This window comes from Acinonyx jubatus, chromosome A1, assembly GCF_027475565.1.
Source record: "Acinonyx jubatus isolate Ajub_Pintada_27869175 chromosome A1, VMU_Ajub_asm_v1.0, whole genome shotgun sequence".
NCBI classification, from domain to species: Eukaryota; Metazoa; Chordata; class Mammalia; order Carnivora; family Felidae; genus Acinonyx; species Acinonyx jubatus.
This window is the reverse complement of record NC_069380.1, coordinates 13,874,736-13,895,745: the sequence shown is the minus strand read 5'-3', so window position 1 is coordinate 13,895,745 and position 21,010 is coordinate 13,874,736. Positions and strand designations below refer to the sequence as shown.

Genomic DNA, 21,010 nt, shown 5'->3' with positions numbered 1-21,010 from the left:
TCCTATGCTGTAGGTATAGCAGGTATATATATATATATATATATATTTTTTTTTAATTGCTATTTGCTCACTTGGATTCTGAATTTTCACTGTAGAATCTGGCTCTGGATGTGGTTTGTGTACAACTTGAGTACATACTTGCTCTGTCAAGATCTGAAAGATGAAGAATGTGAATTTCATTTAATAAATAATTTAAATCATAATTTAAAAATATAGATACACAAAGAATGAAAAAAATGTCAATTCTGTCAAAATCAAATGAAACTCTCTTCTAAGGGTCCTCTAGTCATTCTGAAACTTCTAAACTCTTTAATTCTTCAGTTTTCAAATTTTGTTTATTATGGATAAAGACAAAAACAAACCAGTATTGACAGAAGGAAAGATTAATTAGGAAATCCAAGAATTACTCTGTTTGAAATACCCTTACACTGTACATCCTTAGCAAACTTATGGTGTATAAACATTTGACTCTTATGTCATTAATTTTAAAAAACTTAGAAAGTAAGGCAATAAAAAAAATAATGTCTGAGCCTGGGTCTCACCTTCAAAATGAAGTGTGATAAAGGAAAAGTCTTCATTAGAAATGTGCTCTTTGTCATTTACTAATGAATTTTTCTTTAAACTTATTTTTTCAAATAACAAAAAAAAATGACAAGAAATTAACCAAATAAAGAAAAAAACAGAATTCTAAAACATTTTCTAATTTTTTCCACTAAAATTTAGCAGTCTCTATGAGTGTTGGATTCTTACACATCTTTTTCACTGTTATATTCCTAGCAATCAGCACAATTCCTGACACACTGCCAATATTCAAACATTTGTTAAATTTAAGAATGGATAACTGAATTATATATAAATAATGGACATACGGCTGTTCACTGTATTTTAGGCTTTAGCCTGTGTATACCTATTCTTGCATGAGTATAGTCCAATGAGACTATACTTAATAAGAATATAATTTTATATTACTGATTGAATTTCCTGTTTAAATTAATATGCTAAGTTCTGAATGAAACGTTCAGTTCAGCCTACAGTAAGGTACAATATCTATGGAGAAACCATGAAAGTTAGTTGAGAGCCTAGTTGTACTTAGCCATTATTATGAAAGTTGAGGATGGGGAAAGGGAATTAATTACGACCCAGAAATGATCCCTTCTGATTAGAAAAAGACCATGATATCCAGTATAGGCACTTTTCTGACCTTCTGCTCAGAAATGAGAAAGAAGAAGAAAAAGGAGATAAAGATAGAAAACTGACTTATGTATATTAGGAATGTTTATCAAAAAGGTATTGCCTTGAAATTAAAACTAACCTACCGTTACTAAAATGATAAATACAGGGTTTAAGAACCTCTCTCCTTCACGCCTATAATTGTGTTTAAACCAAACACTTTGCTGTTGAAACTGAACAGTGCCTCAGGATTTTCTGAACACTGCACTACAGACATGCACTACTAATCAGATGGAGCAGACACATGGGACAAAAATTTCTTTGCAAATCCTAGGAATTTGAAAATACCAAAAAACATTCAGTGGTTTTGTATGCATACAAGAAGTTTTCACACCAGTCTGCCCAAAAAAGCCCTGGTGTGGCCCTACAGCCCAGTGGACCACATCCCTAAAATTCTGGTTACAAACACATTAAAAATAACTGTAGACAAGCTTGGGAAAGATCAGGCCACACTCTTCCATGATGAAGATTAGTTAAAACCGTCTCACCCCAAAAATAAGACACCTCATTGCAAAGAAAATAATATTTATCCCAAAAAATATCTACAATTTTATATTGTCCTTTTTAAGTCTGTATTTAATCTTCTAACGAGGAGGATAATAATGGTCTTGCCTACCTAATAAACTTGCTAGGAAGATCAAAGAAGGCTCTATATGTGAAAGTGTTTTGAAAACTATAACATATTCAAGTATGAGTTTAATTACAAAAACATATTTAGAAACTCAACCCAGCATGTACTTATTAAGAGCCATTTATGTGCCCACACTCTGCTACATAGTTAGAATGAGAAACATAGATGCTAGGTGGAACTATTATTTCAAGAATCAATTAATTGTCGAGACAGGCATAAATACATGTTCCTTTTTTTTAATGTTTATTTATTTTTGATAGACAGAACACAAGGGGCGGGGGGTGGGGGAGAAGAAAGAGTGGGAAACACAAAAATCTGAAGCAGACTCCAGGCTCTGAGCTGTCAGCACAGAGCCCAACGCAGAGCTCGAACCCACGAACCATGCGATATGACCTGAGTTGAAGTCAGAAGCTTAACCAACTGAGCCACCCAGGCACCCCAAGAACCTATATGAGTTTTTAAAAGAGGGAGGGAAATAATGAGATATAAATAAGGAGAGATGAATATAGATATAAACATTGTAATGAAAGGACTTGACTCAAGATGGGCCATGAGAGTTTGACTTGTATTGATTACAGATACGCATAGGAACCTAACCCCAGCCCCTACAAAACCAAAATTGTAGGAAGGGTTCAGAGCCAGATACGGACATGAAATCCAATATGTATTAAGCCTTAGAGCACATCTCAATTCATAGCCACATTTTAAGAATTCCATAGCCACCTGTGACTAGTGGCTAATCATTTTGGACAGGGCTGAGGAACAATAATGAATTATAAGCATGGAAGTAACTTGATAAATATGTATTTAGATACACAGATCTGAGCCTAGCATTATACATTTAAATTCTATTTTATAAATGGAATAATTATCTCACAATTCATGGGCCACAGAAAGAGTTTAGACTTAAGCAGGAGCTGTTAAAGCTTCCTCTCTGACCTACTCACTCCCCAGCTTCATCATGTATAAATCATTTTAGATAGTAGGCTCAATTTCTAAGACAAAAGTAGTACTAGGCTATTTCTTAAAATGGCAAACTATTGACCCCACCGTTATACCCAATTGCCACTGTAAGTATCTGGGGTCAGAGAATCTTCATATCTTTATAATTTGAACAAGCTGTATTACTTTTTTCACTTAGTTTCTTTATCTGTGAAAAGAATATTTGAACAAGAATTTAACATACTGTCCACCTATGAGAGTCTATAATTTTGAGAAAAGGGTTTCATTTTTATAAGTTTTAAGCATGCTACCACCTTGTAAAAATTTTGTGTTCAGAAACTGTTATACCCTAACAGAAAAAGATAAAGTAACCAAAATACATATATACACATTTTTATTTAAACAAAACAAAACAGGGGCGCCTGGGTGGCGCAGTCGGTTGAGCGTCCGACTTCAGCCAGGTCACGATCTCGCGGTCCGTGATTTCAAGCCCCGCGTCGGGCTCTGGGCTGATGGCTCAGAGCCTGGAGCCTGTTTCCGATTCTGTGTCTCCCTCTCTCTCTGCCCCTCCCCCGTTCATGCTCTGTCTCTCTCTGTCCCAAAAATAAATAAACGTTGAAAAAAAAATTTTTAAACAAAACAAAACAAAACAAAACTTGTGATGAGCACTGGGTGCATGAATCACTAAATTCTACTCTTGAAACTAGTATTACACTGTATGTTAATTAAATGGAATTTAAATAAAAACTTGAAACTAAAAAAAAAATCAGTTCATTATTTCTGTAAGACATTGAGCTCTTCAGATGAGAAGTTCCCACACTTGGCTGCCTCTGTCTACATTAATATTTAACTGAATTATAGGAACAATATTTAAAGAGAAATAGTAAACCCAAACCTATGAGGTAAAATTGATATCCCAATACTTAATACAGTAAATAATCAGATAGTTTTGTTAAGATCTATATCAAACAGAACAATCTAGTTTTGTGCTTACAAGACATATTTTAAAATCTAACAAATTATATTTTTAAGTATGTTTGAGAGTCCTAACAAGTATTAAGAAAATATAATTATCCATAATTTAGAGATGGAATAAAAAAGCAAAAATAAAGCAAATCAACTTAAGATACAAATTTTGCAAATAATGTAATTCTCAGAAAGTATTCATATAAAAATAATTTTGAGTTATTTCAAAGAGGAGTTCACTAAAGCCTACTTCTTAGCATAGGACCTATAAGAATAAATTCACCTCAGAAAACTAATAGACAGGGATATTTCCTTAATAATTTTTAAAAATTTTCAGAATAACTGAGATAGATCTTTACATCTTTTATACAATGGTATCTGCTATATCCTGCCAAAAGGTCTTAGTTACTTTGTCCTTTAATATTTGTTATTTATTCTATTATAGGCATTACCAGACTTAGAATTTTTTTAAAAGAGAGATTTCTTTGTTTTTTTAAGTTTATTTATTTATTTTTTGAGAGAGAGAGAAAGTGAGCACAAGCAGGGGGGGAGCAGAGAGAGAGGGGGACAGAGGATTTGACGTGGGCTCTGTGCTGACAGCAGAGAGCCCGATGTGAGTGAGGCTCGAACTCGTGAACTGTATCATGACCTGAGCCAAAGTCTGACAGTTAACCAACTGAGCCACCCAGGTGCCCCAGATTTAGAATTTGAAAGATGACAGTGACATAGTCCTTATCTTAACTGGCCTTCCAAAAACTTTAAAAAAACCTCATAAGCTAAAATATCATTACCAAGATCATAGGCTTCACATAGTTCTTGATTATTTCTGTGCTTCATTTTATACTTTCCTACAGTTGTAGTGATATTGATTTTGATACATTGTTTGGGGTTAAGCTAATTTCCCCAAACCAAAATGGAAATGAAAGTAAAAGAGCTTTCAAACTGAAGATTATCAACCAAATCATTCTTGCCAGGGATGTAGGCCCTGTTCGATGCTTACTCACAAGGATAATCGAACTCAAGCTTCAGGTTTTGAGGCTGAGTTTTCCAGTTACAGTTAAATTTCACTTACTGTGTTAATGAGAATTAAGTTCAAACCTATCACATGAGTTTTAATTTTCTGTGACCTGATGCTACCTTCCAAAATGGTGCAATCTTTTAACTTTGGTAATCTAGAATTAGTCCTCCACCATCCTGCAGTCTAATAACATAATATGGCTTGTTAGTGGTACTAAAGCTTATGCTAAGACCCCTTCTACTTTTTTATGGGATCAACAGTGCAACCCAATCATATCATAACCATCTTTCTTTTTTGACTTTTTGTATACTTAACTTTTCCTTTTTTAGAGTATAATTAACTTAGTCCATCTTTCCAATTAACCATGATTATTATTCTACTTTAAAAGCATATATTACAGCCAAATTGGTCAGAGACCTTGTAAGTTAGTTCCTTTATCTGCAACATCCAATATCCAATATCAGAAGATCTAAACTTATCCATACTTTCTCCACCTAAGACACGGAATCAGCAACAACTTGGCTTTTTTACTGTAGAATATCATTAGAGACTAAAATCTGGATACTAAGAGAGTGCATATGAGTATAGATGGTAGGTAAAAATACTGCTGCATTTGCTATTGAGCCACTTTTCAAGAAAACTAATAGAAATACATATGTTCTTACTTTAAGGTTAAGTACCTAATGATTTTTCAAATTCAACATAATATATTATTATGCTACATTCTTATTTTAATATAAGGTTTCACTAACTACAAAGACACTCTACTCTTGACACTAATTGGTTAAAACAAGCAGAGGGTTAGAAATTCATGTAGGCAAAAAATGATTTAAAAAAACATGTATAGACATCATCAACCAGAGAAGGATTAGTCTAAAAAAACCAAGATAGAAACACAAATAGAAAGAGCTCTAATATGATATTGTAGGACAGTTTTGATTCAGAGGACTTTCATGTTGTCCACCAAAGGTAGATTCTGACATTTTTTACCTTATGCACGTACATTATGGAATCTGCCTATCTTATGACCATTTATTATTAATGATGAGACACAGAAAAAAAATTGTTTACCTTGTGATTCTGTTTGTTTAAAAAGGCAACAACAACAAAAAAAATCTAGTTTCATAGGGTTGTTGTAAGACTCTGAGATAATGTACGAAAAGTACTTACACCAAAGTGACTGTCACAGGAAATACACCCTCCAAAACAGTTACTATTATTAGGGAAATATAATATCAGAATCAAGATGATTTGTATATGGTAGGCTTTTCTATTATTAATGCTTATTCAGTTTTGTAGGTCAAATATTGGAGCAATACTAAAAAAAAAAACACTACGGTAATACCCAGTGTTCTGGATGATAAGCATTTACAAATCATGTAATTAGATGAATGAATAACACAAAGTTGTAATATTAGGCTTAAAAATGAAAGAAACAGAGCAGTCAAAGGAGTTTTTTAATTTACTCTTAAATTTAATGATGATAAGATAAAACGGAAAAAAAAGATGAAATAAAACAGCTGAAAGTAATGTTACAGACCTGAGGCCAAAATACTATCCAGGATACCATCTGCTTTTGTAAACAGATATAAAATAAAACAGATACAATACAGTTTTATTGGCCAGCGCACCCATTTGTCCCACAGTGTCTACAACTGCTTCTGAGCCACAACTGCAGAGCTGAGTAGTCCCACAGACACCATAAGGCCTGCTGCTAGAGACTGAATGTTTGTGTCCCCACTAATTCTCATCTTGCAAACCAATCCCCGGTGTCATGGTATTAAGAGGTGTGGAGCCTTTTAGAAGGTGTTTAGGGCTTGGGAACCCTCATGAAGGTCAGACTATGACCCTTTATAAAAGAAATCTAAGAACTCCCTTGATACTACTGCCATGGGAGGACACAGTGAAAAGATGGTTTATAAACCATGAACTGAGTCCTCACCAAACAGCAAATCCGCCAGTGCCTGGATATTGGACTTGCCAGCCTCCCAAACCGTGAGATACAAATTTCCGTTGTTTATAAGCCACCTGGTCTGTGGTATTCTGTTACAGCAGTCTAGATAAACTAAGACTACCACAAATCCTATAAATATCTAGCATCTGGCCCTTTACCAGAAAACTTTGCCCTCCCAACTATGATGAACATTTTATAATAAAAATATTTGCAGTATGTTGTTAAGTGCAAAAAGGAGAACCCAAAGCTATGGGAAGGATGATATTTCATGAGTTTTTTGTATGTGTGTCTGTATGTGTATGTGAGCTGACAAAAAACTTTATATATATAATTCGGTACTGATGGAGACACCAGAAGTAAATTTTTTTGGTGTTTTTCTGTATTTTCCAAAATTCTATAATGAATGCATATTAATTCTGATATCAGATTAAAATGTACTTTTTAATAAAAATGACAAAAGAGTGGAGAGATATTTCTCTGTTACAGCAGAGAGAGAATTTTATCTTTGTAGCAAAATTTTTACAGAAAGGTAGATAGAAAACTATTTTAGGATTTGTGGGTCATATGGTCTGTCACAACTCAACCTTGTCATTATGGTTTGAAATCACTCATAGACTAAGTGAATAAACGTGACTACCTTCCAGTAAAACTTTATTTGCAAATATGAAATTTGAATTTCATAAAATTATACATCACAAAATATTCTTCTTTTATTCTGGTCATTTAAAAATGTAAAAACTATCCTCTACTTGTGGGCCACCCAAAACTAGAACTGAGATATACTGTGGCTTAGATGAAACAAATGTAGTTATTAGAGGAGTCTGAATTTGTTCCATATGAATTTAAAATTGTAGTACAATTCCATTAAGAATTTTAGCATTTGCCCTCAATGTCTCTCACTTCATTTTTTTACTCTTGTGGAGAAATCTGCAATGATGATATTTTTTATTTTCTGCCTACTATTTTTCTGAGTGAAGGATGTTATTACAAGTGTTTAATCTATTAGCATCAATGTATAACAGTGTCCTTGTGTAACAGATAAAATGCTTTGCCACCTAAATCTGTAACAAAATAATTCACACTCCACTGTATTTTAGACGTGTGAGACCTGAAGTCCACTTTTCTTATTCTGACATGACGGTTATGCACTGGTATTAAACAAAAAGCTAGACTTAAAATACCTGTGATACGTGAAACACTATCAAGTCACCACATGCCGTGATCTGTAGTGCAACAGAGCAGCATGCAAAGTGTGATGAGAACATAACAAACATTCTCTGTTGCACCTACTCAACTCTGCTGCTGTGATGCAAAAGCAACCACCAGTAGTATGTACAGGAATGAGCACACGGGTTGTTCCAACAAAAGTATTTATGGACACTGACATTTAATTTCATATCATTTTTATATGTCATATTTTATTTTTCTTTTGCTTACTTTCAACCATTTAAAGACAGAAAAACTAGCCTTGGCGCCTAGCCACACAGACAGGTATTAGTAAGTTTGCTAATCCTTGTACTAGAGAAAAGAACTAGGGCCACCAAAGACCAGTTGTAGGAGAGTAGAATTAAGGTTTTAAGGTTAACACGGGGATTATTACTCATATTTTACTGGTCCTTAAAAATAAAAACAGCTACTTTGGGAGGTAGTGTGTGCGTTTCATAGAAAATACGGAGCTCAAGCTATATGGCTATATGGTAGAAATGATGAAAAAAGGATTTGTGAATTGAGATGATAAAATCTACTGCTCCTTCCAGATACTGCTTTCACAAATAATTTTTACCTATAATTTACCTCTCTATCAACTCTAGGTTAATGTTGGTAGTTTCAAAGGAGACAGAGATAGAAAGAATTAGCAGAGGCGGGGGGAGGGAAAGACCTAATATATAATACATAATAGGTGTGGTTTGTATGAGAAACACTGCACAAAGTCAATCAGCCAACCCATACTAAAAGAAAACACCTTGGACTGACATAAAAAGATGGGCAAATAAATGCACATGTGTATGTTGTAAAATAAAATTTCAAAATGTAAGTATGTGTTCATTTTTGAAAATAATGATTTCTGGCTTTCTGATTAACTGACCAACTACTGATCCCAATTACATAGAAGGTTTCCACTAAATACATTTTAAATCGTCATCACATTTTTTTTTTTACCTCATAAAGTGTGTTGTATGTGGTGACAGTCACAGTGTTTGTATGCAACATCAGCCTTTCTCCAAGAAGAGTGAAAAGACTATGAGTATGCATAATTTCCACTTTTCTCCTGGAGAAAAAGGGGGAAAGAAAACAAAACACTATGAAATACATTTGATTACCTAATCACATGACTTTGGGTTTAGAAAGTACAATCTATTAAACAGATACAAAATCATACAAGTAATTACTTTTACTAACTTCCATCTGCAGTAAAATAACATTTATAACACAGCTATCTTCTAAAGTTCCAAAAACACTATTTAAACACTCCTCATATAAAATGTGAAATATACAAATTATAAATATTATATAAATGTTGACAGTTATTATTTTCAAATTTTTAATGAACTATTTAGGAGTTATTTTTATTAAGTTTAAAACTATTAGTTTCCACTAATACAGAGACCACAAAATTTTTAAATCCTTTCTGTCTAAATTTAAAGTCTATACATGTTTGTTTATTTATTTATTTATTTTGAGAGAGAGAGAGGGAGGGACAGAGACAGGGAGAAAGAGAATCCAGAGCAGGCTCTTCACTGTTAGCACAGAGCTCGATGCAGGGCTCAAACTCATGAACCATGAGCAGACCTGAGTAGAAATCAAGAGCCGGATGCTTAGCTCATTATTGCTTGTATTTGTGGTCTGCCATTGGATTTAAAACCGAGAGAGAGAGAGAGAGAGAGAGAGAGAGAGAGAGAGAGAAACACACACAAAAAAACTTTCTTAATTTCTTACTGTTGGCTCAGTTAACTGTCCTCCCCACACCAAATCCATAAATAGAATAGAAGGCTGTACTCAGGGTTTCCTACAACATTTAGTTCTATCTCAGGGAATTGCTATGAGCCTCTCACTTGTGTCACTGTCTTCGAATTCAAGATCTGGATCCTCTTGGCTGTCAACCCAAGGCATTTCATTTCTTACCTTGATTTGCTATTGTTCCCTATTCAGATCTGGCAACACTGATATAAATTGGGTATTCACCAATTCTTATTCCTTTCTTCCTGAGAGCACAGGTATACTATCAATTCCAGCCTCTTTTACACTCAGGTGTGACCATTTAACTGAGTTTTAGCCAGTGGAATGTGAGCAGGAAAGTCATGAACCATTTTCAGGCCTGGCCCACAGAAAAGCACTCATGCACGTCTTCCATGCTCTGTCTCCAAGGCAGAAACACAGGAGCCACATGACGAAGACAGGGAGGACAAGATGGAAGCAGCAGCCCAGGTCTCTAAATCACAGCTTGCAAGAAAGCCACCTACTGTGGAACACCCATTTGGATTTTCAATGAATAAGAAACTACTAGTTTAAGAAGCAGCTAAAATTGTGTCTGTCTGCTGCAGCAGCCATTGTTACTTTAATTAATACAGAAATCAAATAATGAACCATTTATCTGGGTACCACTCACCTGGAAATCCTCTCTTCTAACATCAGCCTCCAAGCTCCACACTGTACAACAAAAGACACAGGGCAGCTGTTTCCCCCCACCTAATTCTCCTCAGTCCAGGGAGGGAAACAGCAAAATAACTGAAACCCAAGAGCTTAGGCACATGTTTGTCTCGTGGCTGTGTTTGCGAAACACTTAAACACGACTGAAAAAAGGTCAACTGGTCATTAAAAAATTTTTAAAAATCAGGACTAATGGATATTATGGGATTATAGAGGGGAAGGCTTTAAGTATTTTCCAATTCAGGCGACACCCAAGGCAAGGACGACTTAAACTTTCATTTGCTCCCTAATCAAGAAAGAACAAATGTCAAAGTGTTTTCCTTTATATATCTCTCTGATACATGAAGCTGGTAAAAGTTATCCAAATTAGGCTACCTGGAATAGCCTAATTAGGAACTTACAATAATCTCTTACCTGCACCAGTATAATTTCAGCTACTAAAGAAATTCATGCCCTTCTGATTATCTTCTATAATGTAAATTTCTATAGAGCAGCTATATTCTAGCCTTTTGTGGGGGAATTGAAGAATCCTCCGTATATACCAGAGAAGAGATGGGTCAGCTTCCTCCTGCAGGTTGCTTTAAAACAATGTTTATCAATAATTTTTGCTTCACAGCACTGAAGAGACAGCCAAAAATGCCATCCATTATCTCAGGCAGAGTGTGGGTGACCTATACTCCCCATGATCCCCACGTGACTTTGTTTCCCACAGAATCCCTAATGAAAGACCAAACTCAATGCATTCTGCTCAAAAAGACTTCAATAGGGCATAGACTAGAGAAAGTAAAATTTTGAACCTTAACTTTAAGACCTAAACAGACTTCAGGCTTTAGTGCCTATTTGCTTTACCCTTTGAATTTTATAGGATTTCTGTCCATTTGGATTAAGAATGTAATCTTTTCTAAAAAAAAAAAAGAGTAACCTTTTAATGTCATACAAATTATACATTTATTAGCTTACTAACATCCCAATGAAAATAAAATCCAATTTTCTTCTTCACAAAATAAACAAGCCTTTTTTTTTTTTTGGATAGTCAAAGAATACTTCTTGTAACAAACTTAGGCAGTATGTTGAAACAAGACAAAGGTAAAAGAAACCCATACTTTCCATAACTCAGAGAAAATCATTATAAAGTGTCAGTTTATGTTCTTCTAGATTAATGACTATGCATATAAATATGGTGATAAATAAGTATAGATGATATCAATATGATGAAACTAATTCTGTATAAGGTAATTTATACTTTTTTTCCTGTTATCCTGTCTTGAATTTTCAGTCATTAAATATAATAAGTATGCAGCACATTACATCCATTGATGACTGTTGACATTGATGCTATTTCCAATTTTTTTTCTACCACGAACAAAACTTTGCCCTTTTAGGTAAATCTTTGGGCATATATCCATGACTATTTACTTAGAATAAATTCTTGTAACTGAAATGATGGGTGTTAAAAGCTTTTAATTTTATGAGACTCTCTGCAATTTTCCATCAAAGTGGTACTTTGCACCATCAAAGTGTAACTTGTACCATCAAAGTGTAAACGCATTTTACCAGCAGCTTCTCTCACCAACATGAACACAAAATTCATGTAAGTATATAATTTAGTAATTATTTGAAAACCTTATAGAGTCACGCAATTATCATCAATTTCCAGTTCCAACATTTTCATCACCCCAAAAAATTCTCTTGTGCCTTGTAGTCAATCCCACTCCCATCACTAGCCCAATATAATAATCACTAACTGCATTCTGGAGATTTCATATGAATGAAAACGTGCTCTTCTCCATCAGGCCTCTTCCATTTAGCATGATTTTTAGGACTCATTAATGTCATAGTGTGCATCAGTAGTTTGTTTCCTTTTAATTGTGCATTGGTATTCCATTGTATGGACATATGATACTTTGTTTATCCATTCACTAATTAATGGAATTTTGGATTATTTCCAGTTTTGAACTGTTCTGGATAATGGTATTAAGAACATCTATGCACAAGTCCAGTTGTGGACATATGCCGTCATTTCTCCCGAGTAGGTACGCAAGCATGGAAATGCCAGGGTATGTGGTAAGTGTTACATTTTTAAGAAATTAGAAAACTCTTCTGGAACATGGCTAGAGCATTTTACATTCCCATCAGCAATGCATGAGAATTCAGTTAGTTGTTATATGCTCTGGTTATATGTTGTATGTTGTGGATTTATACAAATCAAACTATTTTCTATTTTGCTGTGAGATTTCTTTGACCTAGGGGTTCTTACTATCAAGCAATTTACCAAAGCTCTTTCTGCTGTTGATTTCTTACTTAATTTTGTTGTGGTCAAAGAAAACATGTTGTTTGATCTCAATTCTTTTAAATTTATTGAAACTTGTTTTATGTTTTATAGCCCAGCCCATTATATATTCTACACTTAAAACAATTTGCTGACTGTTCTATGAATGTCAGTATACTGTTTAATATGATCTTGAATAGGGCTGGTGAAAACAGGCTTACATTAACTTGTAGCTATTGAAGGGGAATTCTTCTAATATTTTACTACTAAACAGGACGATGGTTACTTTCAAGTAGACAGGCCTTATCAGGTTAAAGAAATCATTTTCTATTCCTGCTTTCCTAGGAATTTTGATGATGAATGGATACTGAATTTTATCAAAATTGTTTGTATCCATTTGCGTAATTACATAGCTATTCTTCAATGTGTTAATAAGGAGATTATGTTAAAGGATATTCTGATGTTAAACTATCCTTACATTCAGCATAAAATTAAAAACCTAGGGGGGAAAAGGCAAAACACTTTATTTTTAATTTTTAAAAAATGTTTTATTTATCCTTGAGAGAGAGACAGAGCATGAGCGAGGGAGGGGCAGAGCTAGAGAGGGACACAGAATCCAAAGCAGGCTCCAGGCTCCGAGCTGTCAGCACAAAGCCTGACGTGGGGCTCAAACTCACAAGACGTGAGATCATGACCTGAGCCAAAGTCGGACGCTCAGCCGACTGAGCCACCCAGGTGCCCCATCACCTTTCTTTTTTTAATATAAATATTTATGACTATCAGTTGCCTCCAATACTACTTAGGCCAACTCTCAGAAGTGTAAATACACAAAATTCTCAGTTTTGATTCTAAACACTTTATAATGTGTGCAGTAATTTCTTGTTATGAGTTATTTACAATATGTACATTTCCACTGTATTAGTTTGATTTTTATCAGTGATTTCTTAATTGAATTGTGGGTGACAAGTCATCTTTATGACAATTTATTTACATTTTGGACAACTTTATGACTTCCACTGACAAGTTTTATATTTTTGTGTGTGTTTGAGAATAATGAATATGCTAATCAAGCATATTTTTAGTTTTCAGTTTTAGTTTTACTTTTAGTTTAGTTTAGGTTTAGTTTTGTTTGTAGATCTTTTATATCCTTGGTTAAATTCATTCCTGGGTATTTTATTCTATGAAAACTTTCATTCTTTTTCCATCCCTTAACCTCCTTTCTTATTTGTCATCTTTGTCTCTTGATGCTACATTCTGGGTAATTTCTTCATTGCTATCTTTGAGCTCACCAATTCTTTCTAAAGTTTTATCTCACCTGTTTAACATGTCCATGGAGCTAATTTTAATTACTACCTTTTAATTTCTAGAAGTTACTGTGATTTTTTTAAAGCTTCATGGTTTGTTTTAATATTACCTTGTTTCTTAAGAATTATTTCTCCCATTATGTTTGATTTTCATTTTTGGCATATGAGAATTTAACTACTTTTGTGTGCTCAGCTATACATCTGAAAGGATTTCTGTTGTATTTTATTCAAAATTTCTAAGTTTCTAGTAGTACAAAGTATTTCAGGGTATCGTTTTACCCACTATTTTTCTCCTATAAGAATTCTTATTCACATGCTTAGTCTCCTATATTCTTTATCTTTTCTCTTTCTATTTTTGGACCCATGCTTTGGGAACTTACTAATTTAGTGGGAATCCACTAATTTGGATGGACTGGAAAACAAGTCATGAGCTAACGAGGCAGAATATCATTTTTGGTTCCCTACTTGAATCTTAAATGCTCTTCTTAAAAATAAAATTCAAAGATTCCACCATAGCCCCCTCCACTAGTTCTATTTCACTGAGTACATAGTTTGATGACTCTCTCTTATCTCCTGTCTCTGGCTACTAGCCTTTAATGAGTTGCTATTTTTCTTTTTTACACAGTTGAGGTCAGATCTCACTGCTATGGGTTTTACATGATGGGATCCCTGCAGGTGCTGTAAGGTAGAGGACCGCCTAAGATAACTGATCTGTAGTATAAAACCTAGCTTGTTGTTAAGTCCTGGAGCCAGCATTGTGGCATTCCAATATTCCTGCACTCCCACAAATTCAAGGACAGGGAAGATTCAACCCATCATTTCAGATACTTCTTGGCCTTCTGGTGGTCACTTACATAGAAGCCAATGTTAACACCTCTCAGGAGGGAGGGGGGTGCAAAGGAGAGAAAGTAAGAGGCACAGATCTTTGACAGAAAAATGATCTCTCAAAATTTGCTGCTTTTTAGTCTTTTCTTTAGGCTTCTAACATAATTCTTCAGCTGCCTGTCATTCCCATGGGAGAGAAAACCCCTCACCAGTTGTCTTGTTTTCTCTGCTGCTACCCCAGGTACACATAGGAACCAACATTTGCCTGAAGAAAGCCAATAGGTTAGATGTTGAAAATATATGGGAAGGAAACTTCTTTCCACCTCTCATACTCCCAGAACCTACATCACTACTTTTTGTTAACAGACAATCGGTTCTGCCAGAAAAACTGGATAATTTCAACTAGTTGGAAAAGAAACCATTAGGTTAAAACAACTGTCAGTATATAACTCTCAGGCCTGTAGTCAACACTACACACAGCAAGCTGATTCATTTAGAGTGTGATTAACTTGGAGAATTCACCCAGAAATTACAGGGTTTGAAGTTAAGACATCAGACAAATATACTTGGTTGAGAATTTTTATTTCCACAATGAACATTCAATAACATAGGCTTTTAAATTTTTATAAGCTAAAATTATCATAGCTGTATTACAGTACAGCCGTTTAGGCATTTTGATCATCTATTTGAATGATTTGTTAGATTCTGTTCTGAGGATAACTATAATCAGACCACTTCCATGAAAGAACAGTTTGGCTTTCTATTGAAGCATACACCCAAGTTAAGTTTTTCAGTTTTATATAGCTTTTTATTTTGAAAATTTTTATGATTTACAGAAATGTTGAAAAGATAGTACAGAGAGTACCCATATATTATTTACCCAACTTCCCCATATGGTAATATCTTATCTAATCATGATACATATGTCAAAACTAAGAAATCAACATAAGTATAACGTTTTAACTAAACTACAGACGTTTATTAATATTTTACCCGTTTTCCCTAATGTCCTTTTTCTGTTCAGGACCCAATCCAGAATACCACCTTTCATTTCGTCATCATATCTCCTTAAATTCCTCTGCTCTGCAGCAGTTTTCCTGTTCCTTGTTTCTCATGCCCTTTGACAGTTTTGCAGAGTATTGGTCAAGTATTTTGTGGAATATCCCTCAATTTGGGGATATATGATACTTTCTCTGGACTACACTGGGATTATTATTATTACTTTTAGAAGAATACCACAGAGAGGAAGTGCCTTTCTCATTACATCATATCAGGGAATACATGATATCAACATGATACAGAACTGTTGATGTCAGCCTTAATCAATAGGGGAAATCACTGCCAGGTTTCACTATCCTTTGGAAAAAAGCCAGCAAGTCCATCTCACACTCAAGTAGAGAGGATTTATTTGAGTTCCATCTTCAGGAGGAAGGAGTAGCTGTGTATATATTATTTGGAACAGACTTCTCAATTTTAATGATGGATATCAAACCTATCTCTACTTCAGCTGACAAAGTATATGGATTATCTCACAACCTATACCCCAGGCACTTGACAGAAATTACAAACTAGGCATTGCAAAGGACCAATGCACCGGACTTCAGTTTAGCTTCATTCATGGACCCAACTCAGATTCACTGCCAGACACAAATAAGACACTGAGTTTGGGTGACATTTCATTTCTTAACAGTTTTAGAGACGATTTTCTTAGGTTTTAAGGTATATAATCAAAGCCTTTACAAACATTATTTCCTCCTCCCTAATAATTATGTGTTTTATTTGTTTCAAATCTTGAATAATAGTAATAATATAGTAGAAATACTTATCTACTGATCTAAATGATACTAGTATTTCATGTTTAAATTTTATATTTAAGATAAATATCTTATTATACTTAAGATATGACCTGTTTTTACCAGAATTGCAGGTTAAATTGCACCTATTACCTTTTTGCCAAATATTTAAAGCATCATATTGCAATGTACTGTGATTAACTCTTTTAAATCTACCGTATCATTTATCCTTAAAACTCAGTGAGAAAGGAGTATAGTTTTACTCATGTAGGATAAAAACTGAGGCTCAAGGATATTTCCAAAACCATTCAAAAAAATGTGTGGCTAAGCCAGGATCCAAACCAATGCAGTACAACTTGACAGCCAATGAATTTTATGTATGTATGTATGTATGTATGTATATATATATACACACACACACACATATATATATACACATATATATGTATGTATGTGTGTATATATATACACATATATACACACATATATATGTGTGTGTGTATATATATGTACACACACATATATATACATATATGTGTGTGTATATATACATGTATGTATATATACACATACACACACATATATATGTGTATGTGTGTATATATATATGTATGTATGTATGTATGTACATGTACCAATTCCCCATAAGGAGCCACTGTTTGTAATTTCTTGTTTCTTACATATTCTACTAGATTTTCTTAATGTAATATAGGAACTGTTATATACTTATATCCTCTTTTTTATACAAAATTAAATCAAATAAACACTTATCTATACTATTTGTTTTTAATCATGTAGCAATTTAGTTGTGATATCAATATACTGAGACTTAACAGTTTTGTTTTACAACTGCATGGTATTCCATTTAATGAATAAACCATCATTTTTTTAGCAAATCCCCTATTAATAGAAATTTAAGATTTCTCTTAACCCTTACAAATATAAACAACACAACGAGTACCTCTGAAGAAACATTATTTCACATGTGTACAAGAGATAAACTGCTGTGTTAAAAACTATATGTATTTGTAATTTCAACAGACATTCATCAAAATTAACACTTCACTCTAAATGGGACTATACTAATTTAAGTTCTGATGTGCGAGAATGCTTGCTCCCCCCAACAATCTTGCTAACAAAGACAGGATGTGGAATTTTGAGAATTCTGTCAATCTAATATGTGAAAAATTATGTCTTACTTTAGTTTTAGGATATATTTCCCTTACACCAGTAGGACTCCCTTCTTTTTAAATATTTATATGCCATGCATATTCTCCTCTATAAGCTGACCATTCATGCATATCCTTTCCCCCTTTTTCTACTAGGTTGTCTTACCAGTTTCTAGGGAAAGTTGTACAAAATGATCATGTAAAATTCTTTTAATTTCTTCAGTTTGTATGTTAATTATGGAAATTATATTTTATACATTCGTATTTTTGTCCTTTATTAAGTTGCTTAATGATGACATCCATTTATGTCATGAGCTTAAAAAAAAACTAGCTTTTTAAATGACTTTTTATATCCCAAATCATGATATTCCTACTTGTCTATTTATTAATTACTTTCTTCCATTTATTTGGTTATTCTTTTCCTAACTTAGACATTTTAATTATTTTTCTCTGTATTTTCTTTTTATTGCTGTATAACTATGGATATTCTTCTAAACACTTCCTGGGCTATATCTCATAGGTTTGTGAAAGTTTTTTTTTTTTTTTAATTCTGCCATTTGTCCATATAATTGTGGGTTTATTTCTGAGTTTTTTGTTCTATTCCACTGATCTATGTGTCTACTTTTTATGCCAGTACCATACTGTTTTAATTACTACCACTTTATTTTTTTTTTCACTAAATGTCTATTTATTTTAATTTTATTTTAAATGTTTTATTTTTGAGAGAGAGAGTGCAAGCAGGGAAGGAGCAGATAGAGAAGGGGACAGAGGATCCAAAACAGGCTCCGTACTGACAGCAGCAAGCCCGATGTGGGGCTCAAACTTATGAACCGTAAGATCATGACCCAAGCCGAAGTCGGATGCTCGACTGACTAAGCCACTCAGGCACCCCTATTTATTTATTTATTGAAAGAGAGAGAGAGAGAGAGCATGCACATGCATGCACAAGTGGAGAGGGGGCTAAGAGAGAGGGAGGGAGAGAATCTCAAGCAGGTTCTGCGTTATCAGCACAGAGCCCAATGCGGGGCTTGATCCCATGAGATCATGACCTGAGCCAAAATCAAGAGTTGGATGTTTAACTGACTGAGCCACCCAGGCACCACTAATTATTACCACTTTGTAATATAACTTGAAATCTGGAATTACAATACCTCCAGTTTTATTTTTATTTTTCAGGACTGTTTTCCATACAAATTTTAGGATTGTCTGTCCTAGTTCTGTGCAAAATGCTATTGGTATTTTGATAGGGATTGCATTAAATTTATAAGTTGCATTGGATCATACAGACATTTTAACATTATTTGTTCTCCCAATTCATAAGCATGGAATGTCTTATTTCTTTGTGTATTCTTAAATTTCTTTCATCAGTGTTTTATAGTTTTCAATTTTTTTTAACATTTACATATTTTTGAGAGACAGAGAGAGACAGACGATGAGTGGAAGACAGGCGGAGAGGGAGAGGGAGACACAGAATCTGAAGCAGGCTCCAGGTTCTGAGCTGACAGCACAGAGCCTGACATGGGGCACGAACCCACAAACTGCGAGATCATGACCTGAGCTGAAGTCGGACGCTTAACCAACTGATTCACCCACGCACTCCTGACAGTTTTCAGAATATGGATCTTTCACCTCTTAAGTTAGGTTTATTCCTAAACATTTTATTGTTTTTAGTTCAGTTGTAAAAGGAACTGTTTACTCAATTTCACCTTCTGCTGCTTCATTATGAGTGTATAGGAATGCAACAGATTTCTGCACAATGATTTTGTAATCTTCAACAAAGGACTGAATATTCAATGGGAAACTGACATTCTTTTCAACAAATGGTGTATGGAAAACTGGACAGCCACCTGCAAAAGAATGAAACCAGACCAATATCTCTCCCCATACACAAAAACAAACAAAAACTGATTAAAGATCTAAATGTGAAACCGTAAAATTCCTACAAGAGAGCATAGGCAGTAATCTTTCACCATCAGCCATAGCAACATTTTTCTAGATATGTTTCTTGAGGCAAGCCAACATAAACTACTGGGATCACGTCAAACTAAAATGTTTCTGCAGAGCAAGGGAAACAGCCAATAAAACTAAAAGGTAGCCTACAGACTGGGAGAAGATATTTGCAAATGACATATCTGAAAAAGGATTAGTATCCAAAATATATAAATACTGACATACGTCAATACCAAGAAACAAATAATCCAATTAAAAATGGGCAGACAACATGAACAGACATTTCTCCAAAGAAGACATATAGATGTCCAACAAACACATGAAAAGATACTCAATACCATTCATTATCAGGGAAATGTAAATCAAAACTACAATGAAATATCACCTCATTAGGGTTGGTGAGAATATGGAGAAAAAGGAACCCTCTTGCACTGCTGATGGGAATGCAAATTGGTGTAGCCACTATGGAAAACAGCATAGAGGTTCCTCAAAAAATTAAAAATAGAACTACCCAATGATCTAGGAATTGCGCTACTGGGTATTTACCCCCAAAATACAAAAACATAATTCAAACGGATATATGCACCCCTATGGTTATTGCAACATTATTTATACTAGCCAATCTACAGAAACAGCCCAGTCCATTGACAGATGAATGGATAAAGAAGATGTGGTATAGAAACACAATGGAATATTATTGTGATAATATTGTGAATAATATTGTCGATATTATCATAAAAAAGAATGAAATCTTGCCATTTGCAACAATATAAATAGGGCTAGAGAGTATAATGCTAAGCAAAATAAGTCATTCAGAGAAAGACAAATACTATATGACCTCACTCATATGTGGAATTTAAGAAACAAAACAAACAAGCAAAGGAAAAAAAGAGAGACAAACCAAGAAACAGACTCTTAACTATAGAGAATAAGCAGATGGTTACCAGAGGGTATGTGGGGAGATGGGAGAAATAGGGGGTGGGGATTAAAGAGTACACTCATGATAAAAAATAAAATAAAATAAAATAAAATAAAATAAAATAAAATAAAATAAAATAAAATAAAATAAAATACAATAAAATACAATAAAATACAATAAAATACAATAAAATACAATAAAATACAATACAATAATTTTAATAAAATATTGAAAAAATTCTGCTGCTTGTATTTTCTCATTGACACAAAAATTGTTTAATAAACTTTAAATTTCTAGGTAGAAGAAACTTTGGTTTCTGACCTTGTTCCTATTTTCTAATTTTACTGTGTTTTATTAAAAGAATATTGTCTGTTTTGTCTTTATGTTTTGGA

At 34.0% G+C, this 21,010-nt stretch overlaps 1 protein-coding gene across 11 annotated transcripts in view; it reads right to left on the bottom strand.

Moving 5' to 3' along the window:
- The window catches only part of NBEA (neurobeachin), a 676,718-nt gene that overhangs the window by 473,794 nt on the left and 181,914 nt on the right, over window positions 1-21,010 (bottom strand). For all 11 annotated transcript variants that reach the window (XM_053214308.1, XM_053214315.1, XM_053214324.1 and 8 more), the window contains 2 exons: window positions 8,902-9,010; window positions 72-153 (listed from right to left, as the gene is read on the bottom strand). In XM_053214308.1, the coding sequence (XP_053070283.1) occupies window positions 72-153; window positions 8,902-9,010 (191 nt within the window). The remainder of the gene's footprint in view (window positions 1-71; window positions 154-8,901; window positions 9,011-21,010) is intronic.